Raw genomic sequence first — 8,052 nt, forward strand, 5'->3', positions numbered from 1 at the left:
TTTAAAGACAAATTTGCTCTATTTGTTCATCAAACTTGCTTAAATTAAAAAATCTTCTCCTCTGAAACAACTGGGCCAAATACTCTCAGACTTCAAATGAATGTTCGTTTGGGGTATGTACTTTCTAAATTGTATCCGAAGTTTTGATCCATCAACAAACATGGCCACTGTGGCTAAAAATAGAACATAGGGGTCAAATGCAGTTTTTGGCTTATTTGCAAATTTGTCATTGGGTTAAAATGTTCAATAGGTCATGATCTATCAGCCCTGACAAATCTAACAATCCATTGTTGGGTTGCTGCCACTAAATTGGTAATTATAAGTAAATTTTGCAGTTTTTGGTTATTATCTTGAATATTATTGAATATAGAGATAAACTGTAAACAGCAGAAATGTTTGGCAAAGTAAGATCTACAAATAATCAATATGATCAACATTTAAAGCAAAAATAATAAATTGTGAAAGGTTTAAGCAAAACGTTTCAGGTGAGCGAATCAGGCTCTTGAGAGCCTCTTGTTTACTTCTATGATTTATATATTGAGTGACAGCAACAAATAACACCAAAAAAACCTAACTGCAAGACATTGAGAGGTCAACCTCAGAAAAGACAACTTTCAATTTTGATGCATTTCCGTTAAAAACTTTGGTTTCAGTGAACATCATTCGTGTGTTTCGGTGCATTGTCACTTCCGTTCCAATGTTGAGGGAGAGGTTGGAAAACTATGATGCTATATTGCATACAGCAGTACTGTCATACACCTAATCGCTATTTATTACATTCTGGATAAGTTCTAAAATTCACAACTTTTTCGTCAAGTTAAAGCTATCTGGGACCCTGTTTAAACAATGCACCATGCATGATGCTTTTTAATGAGACCTGTTTAAACTACCGTAAATACTTCAAACAATTTTGTTTTACTTCAAACAAAATTTTGAAAAAATGGATCATAATCTATCAAAGTTTACTTATGATTGCTAAAGTTTTCTTCCCTGCCTTCACTACTGATAACCTCTATTTTCAGAGGCCTGACCCTAACAGGGAGTTGTATAAATGACTGTTTTACACTGATTGGACTAAATAGCAATAAGGTGTATTAGGGAATTGTGAAGTACCTACAGAACAAACATTACTTCTTGTTTATCATGCACAATCACTGAGACACTTGATTAACGTTAATAGTGCATGGATGCAGGTGATTCCCTCTTATCATTAAGGCACGCCTAATTGACAAGTTTTTTTCTTCTGATAAACTCAGAAGTGGTCTATTGACCCTAGATATAGCATTACTATAAGTTTATTTAAAATGTATGCAATAGTTACTTCCCTTTCTTTTGTATGTTCTTAATTTACCAATTTTTTGACAGGAAAAATACAGAATTCTAAGTAACATGCCACAGTAGCTTATATACCTAGAAAAAAGTAGATTTATGTGTGATTTTACTTGTAGATACTTACTACACCAATGAGACAACAACATGTCAGTATGATTGTTCTACTAAGGGAATTCTGACTATAGAACATGCAGAGTGTTTAGATCACCGAAGTCATTATACTTGTAAAGCTGAAAATATCATAGATCAAACTGTTATGGAGTCACATAATTTTGTCAGCATTCAATGTAAGTTTTTCTGTGATTAATACAATATGTATAAAGTAAATGCAGTATTTGGCATTTTTTAATTGTTTGATATAATGCTTGTTTTGTGATTATCTCCTTATTAGATATCCTTATTTTTTAAGCACTATTGTTATGATGAAATTGCTTGATACCTTAATATGAGGCAGGCATAACCTGTGAATGGGGACGAAGTCTGTATGTATTATTTTTTTAATTCAATCATGTTGATAAAAGAAACGGAAATACTGTACGTAACGTTCCCGATTTTGGTTCTGATGTTAGGGAATTAAGTTATGACGTCATATTCGATGTAAACAAAAGAAATGCATTCATCAGGTAATGTTTTTTTCATATCAAACAATTATTAAAATTGAATTTGTATTGAGATCCAATCTTATAATTTACTAGACTGATAAATATAAAAAAAAAATCAAAGTCTCATGCAAACAAAACAGATATCTGCGCAAATGCGAGGAAAACCGGAACAGGAAGTAGATCTGAAAAAAAAGTAAACGATTTTGAGTTCATTAGTATAATGAAAAATTCGGAAAATTTTCCCTATTTTTTTAATTTTTTTTATTATTAATTTTTCTACCGTAATTGGGAACTTCATCCCCATATAATGTTAATTTTTTTCCCAGTTGTTTGATATGCCCCTGCTGAGTGAAGTAATCATTAAAGTTTACCCTTGTCTGTTGTCTGTCTTTTCATCTATCCATCCTTCTGCATGTACTGAACTTGGTTTCCATTCTCTTAGTTTGCTTAGCAACATCCAATTATCCTTAAACTTATTTAGGTTAAGGTTCTTAAATTTGTTGGTTTATAGATCCCCCACCCATTTTTTTGGATTTGCAGCATAAAAATAAGATAGATATTTGATGCTTTTTTTATATCCGTCGACCATAAATAAAAATATTTTTTTTAGGAAATGAAATGCATCAAAAGCTAACAAATTGACAACACATTGTGTTGTGAAAAAAAATCAAATTAAAAAAAATATATGTTTTTGTATCTAAAAATAGACAATTAATCATAACTGACCTTAAAAATGTTGTGTGGGCAAATAATTTTGCGAAGCGAAACCTGTGTTTAAAACCCATTACAATAAATTTGTTTCCCTGTTTTATTCATAATTCTGTAAGACATATCATCTCATAGATGAAATGGACCTGTCCAAACGTTAAAGGTGTCAAGTTTGATAATAGATATTCAAAGACAATTTGGAATGTTCTTGTTTCATAAAAATCATACATTTATATATCAAAAACGGGAATGACAACTCATGAAACTGATAACTTCATCTTTCCATCGGAGGAGTCTGTTAGTAGTATAGTTTTAACAAGAATGGTAAAGGTTATTTTTGTACGATTATGTTTGCAATTTTCATTTATGAGTTTTTGTGCTTGAAGATAATTATTGACCAGTTATCTGGAAATTGATAAAAAGCTAGACATATATCTCTTTTCCTTGTTTGTGAAATAACAATTAAATTTGTCTTTGGTCTAGACATAACCTCAACTGGTCCACCATTCCATCTATAGCTTTGCACCAAAGGTTTATAGTGTAGTGATAAAGTGAACACAACATAGGTCCAGTTTAAACATAACCCACCTTGGAAATTGTATGACCATGGCATGTATTTATTGTTTATAACAGCTGGACATTAATATTTCTTGGAACTAGAATTTAAGAAATGATGACAAAAATTGAAAAAAATATACAGAAAATATTTGTGAAAAATCTGTAAACCAACAAATTGAAAAACCCTGGCCTTACAATACCTTTTACAACCAAACACAGATCAAGTTTGTGTTTTGGGGTGTAATTTTTACTATTTTGGAGTTATAACCCTTATTAAAATTTCAAGAATTTTCTGTTTCTGCACTCTACAAATAATGTAAATATACTCTGCCTCAACAAAATGATAACCCACACTTTATGCCTGCACTTAGCTATGTAGGCAGTTACAAGCTTTTGTTTTTGTTTAGCTACAAAAATTATAGTTCAATAGTAGACCATATGATAATATTTCCTATTCTGCATTGTAGGTTATGCCAGGCCAGCTCATGATAATGTTTACAACTTTACATTACGAGAAGGAGAAGGAATAAATTTGACTGCCAATTATTTATCAATCCCTACTCCAAGTGTCATATGGTATTTTAAACGCACACTAACCTCAACGAACAGGAGTGTATATGTAGACTCATCATATGGCGGACAAGAAAACTTCTACTACATATCACAATATGAGATTAAGGATATAAAATCTTATGATTTTGGTCAATATTTGGCTGTTGCTAACAATTACGTCGGAAATGTGACAGATTCAACCATTATATTCAACATTTTTCAGGATAAAACAGGTAAGTACAAATAATGATTTATATTTGTATCCAAGGGGATAATAAACTTACTAGTCCACAAATATCCAGTCAGAAAGTGTTTAATTATACTGAAAGAGACATCAGACAATTAATATCGGGGTTAAATCAACTGTTGTAATATAAAGTGTGGAAACGCTATCATATTGTGTTTCATGTTTACTTCATAGATATTCTTTATGATAAGGCTACGTTCTGCACTGATGTAAACCCAAGATACAAGAGGTGAATTGCAACATTGTAACTCTACAGCATTCTTAAAATTAGCCATCATGTAGCTGCATTTGATATTTTTTGAAATATGATGACACCTGCAGTTTGATAGTTTCACCGAGGTCCAAAAGTTCAACGCTTTCAATTTGAAAAAATAGTAAAAATATTGTGTACTTATTTTATATAGACAGGGGCGGATTTAGGTGGGGGCGTGGCGGGCGTACGCCTTCCCTTAAATTTGCAAAGTATGGGTTGTCTTCAACTTGTTTCAGTATCAGAAGAGACCATTCCTTCTTAACATTCAAAGTATATACAACAGTCAGTTTAACCAGGGACTTTCTATACTAAGTACCTTAGTGACAGAATCAACGTGTTAACTAATCAACTGACCTACGATTTATTCAAGTTTTATAAATGTTATATACATTTATTCTTCAAAGGAAGGTGTCTGACTGAAAAATAAAAAAAATGTTTTAGCTGTTAAAGTACAAAAAATTGTTGCATTGTATTTGCCGTTTATAATCAATTTCTTTGATAATCGAAGTGCCGAATTATGTTTACCGTATTACATGCATGACCGGGATCCCCACAAAAAAAAATAATAACTTCTTAAATGCATCTCATTCTGATTTTAGTGGTTTGTGGCGAACACAAAAGTCTGGCACGACCTCTGAAAATCCAAAAAGTAAAAACATATTATGAAAGGACAATTGAAAATCACGGCAAAAAGTGGAAATTTTCGTTTGCAAAATCTAATTCTAGTAATTCTAGTATCTAATATTGGTCATGTGAGCTGATGTGATCTGTCTTGTCTCACTTTGCTTCCGTTGATCCGACCGTCTATATGTCAACTCTTTACATTTACATCGTCCTAACCAAGTTTGTCTAGGATGGTGTTAGGGAGTGTTAAAGTTATTCTTAAGCTGTTAAGTGAACCAGTTTCACATAATTGAAACTATGTTGAATGGCTAAGACACATTGACGATCTGCAAACAAGGGCTTCTTATTTTTGTGATGTTTCTGTTTTTCTGTTTATCACAACTACCAGCACCAATGTCTTTCAAGGATTGGTTGACAGAGATGTATTACCTGATATTGATATATAGATTATTTTAGAAGTGCTGGTGTCTTGAGTGTAGATTGGTTTGCATAGGAACACAGAATCAAAATAAAATGTTCGCATGATCTTCGGCTTCTGTTTTGGGCTGCAGCTTTATAAACTCTACCATAGATATGTAGAATGAATCTCTTACATGTAGTGCATAAGTTGTTGGTGTTATGAGATTGTTGAAGATTTTTCAAGTTTGTAGGAGACCTTGCCATCATAACTGAGAGGTATTTGGCGGAATAGGAACATATTGTTTTACATCTGTCCTTCCATGATACTAGTGATTGTAGATTTTTGTCAGGTTGGATTTAAAAGGTTTCTATGAAACTTTAATTTCTTGCTGACTGTACCTCACAATAGTTCGAAATACCTACATTGCACCCCTTTAGAAGAATATTTCAAAAAAAATAACCTAAAAAATTTTTTAGCCACGCTCCGCTGGCCGAATATAAACATTGCGCTCCCCCTAATCTGAAATCCTGGATTCGCCCCTGATAGAAAATGATGACTGAGGTATAATAATGATTAATATCTCACAGTGACATAACAGGCATTTTAAAATCATGTCCGTCCTATAGGTTGGCCTCTTAGACCATTTGGTTTAGAAGTAAGATGTACAGAAAACTCAGCAGAATTTAGTTGGATATCAGCATACAATGGTGGCAGTATTCAGACTTTCACTGCTTACTATTCTTATCATAAACCTGGTAATAATATCAGAGGACCAGAGGAAATTACAGATACTGGAGAGGGCACCCGTATCAAAGTCAATATACAGCCATTAGATACTGGGTTTCCATTTTTCTTCACCGTCTCAGCTAGAAATATAAATGGTACAACAGAGTCTGGTACCTATGTTAATTGTACTACTTCTGAGACAGGTAAGTCCTGAACTTTTTTCTATATTGCTCTTAAATATGTATAGGTTATCCCATTTCTTCAGATAGAGTACTATACAAATATCATCAGTGAGTCTAGGTTAAGAGCTTTTTATACCCGGCCCTGTTCCTACAGGAGATAGTATTCTGGTTCACCTTTATCTGTCCCTTTATCTGTCTGTGTGTCCATCCATTCTATAAATTTTGATTTCAAGGGCCTTTAATTGGCAACATGAGTTTTATACACATAAAACAATACAAATATATTTTACTTTGAAAGGAAGCATTAAAAGTTCACATAGATGTTGACAAGATAAAGCTAACAATACAATTTCATTTTTTAGACTTTTGAAATTTCTATAATATTGGGTCAAAAATTGAAAATATTATAAAACCTTGTGAAGATATTTTCATGACCACAATTGCACGCTTTGTTTCAAAAATATTAAAAGGAGTGGCTGGTAGAAATTATGTCTACTCAGAAAAATGAGTCCTTGAAGTTCATGTAAAATGTTAATATTTATATTAACTTGTTTATCTAGTCTGAAAGGGACACAAAAGATTTCAGAGGGACATTCAAACTCATAAGTCAAAAATTTACTGAAAACTGACCATTAGACAAACAATAGAGCACAAAACACAACATACAAAACTAAAGACTGTGCAACGCGAGCCCTACCAAAAAGTGGGAGTAATCTCAAGCAAAGATAAGCTAATATTCACTTCTTAGTTTTCAATCAAACTTCAATGATGTTTTGGAAAACTTCAAATATAAGATTTAGCAAATAATATTATTACATGTATTAAGAAATGTCTTAATGGTTTGTATTTAATTTAAGAAACATTATCACCAAAATCAAGAGAGCAAAAGTCATCAAACAATGCAGGAGTGATTGCTGGTGCAGTTATTGGTGCTATCCTATTCATAGTAATAGTTGCTGTTGTTGGGTTTATTGTTGCTAAAAGGATCAAGAAAGTTAAAGGTATGATTGTCTGGTTATGTTTATTGTTTATTGCAAACCATGTCATTTCACCCATCCTACCCTAACAACAAAAAAGAAAATGAGTACAAATCTCAGTGTATTCACAGTTAGTGACAGCTAGTTCAAAGCCAATAACAACAAAAATAAATCATGTATTTAAGAGTAGAATACTGATCAGGAGGCATCCAACATCCAAAGGGTAAGCAGATTCTGCTCCACATGTGGCACCCGTCATGTTGTTCGTGTTATTTCAAACCAGATAAATAGTCTTAATTTCATAGGTCATATTCCTGAAAAGGGAGCTGCATACTGCCATATTATATGTCCAAAACTCTTTATTAAAATAAACTAACTGACTATTTTACTCCACCTATTATTTAGACATATAAAATAAGTTTGTAAGAGAAGTGTAATTTTTATTTTTATTCATTTTTTCCATTTCAGGGAATGTAAAATTTGCAGATCTTCATTTAAGTTTTTATAAAAGTAAAGATTGAAGAAAAAAACAAGTGTAGAATTGTAAGCTTTGGAATCATATCATAGGAATGAAATCAAGTTAGATTGTAATCCTCGAAAAAGCAATGTAGTTAAACTTCCACTTGTAGAATGGCATTTTCAGTTGAAACTACGCAGATCAGAATCTTCTTGTCTTTGATTACATTTTTTGTAATTTTTCAGCAAAATAAATCAAATATGATGGTGCTCAATATATGATTTGTGCAATTTTATTTTTATCATCTACTGTTATGAATTATTATTATTGAATTGTACTTGTTGTAGACACATTTTAGTCATGTTTTCCTTGTAATAATCATGTAGAAGATTCCTATAGCTAACAATAACAATAAAATTCATAACCAGTAAATC

At 32.1% G+C, this 8,052-nt stretch overlaps 1 protein-coding gene across 1 annotated transcript in view; it reads left to right on the forward strand.

Annotated features, from left to right (window-relative positions):
* Positions 1 to 7,682, forward strand: part of LOC134692202 (hemicentin-1-like) — a 29,016-nt gene extending 21,334 nt beyond the window's left edge. The window contains exons 13-17 of the mRNA XM_063552652.1: positions 1,449 to 1,619; positions 3,668 to 3,985; positions 5,903 to 6,205; positions 7,042 to 7,185; positions 7,630 to 7,682. Of these exons, the coding sequence (XP_063408722.1) occupies positions 1,449 to 1,619; positions 3,668 to 3,985; positions 5,903 to 6,205; positions 7,042 to 7,185; positions 7,630 to 7,682 (989 nt within the window). The remainder of the gene's footprint in view (positions 1 to 1,448; positions 1,620 to 3,667; positions 3,986 to 5,902; positions 6,206 to 7,041; positions 7,186 to 7,629) is intronic.
* Positions 7,683 to 8,052: the final 370 nt, after the last annotated feature.

Source organism: Mytilus trossulus, chromosome 12 (genome assembly GCF_036588685.1).
Source record: "Mytilus trossulus isolate FHL-02 chromosome 12, PNRI_Mtr1.1.1.hap1, whole genome shotgun sequence".
NCBI lineage: Eukaryota > Metazoa > Mollusca > Bivalvia > Mytilida > Mytilidae > Mytilus > Mytilus trossulus.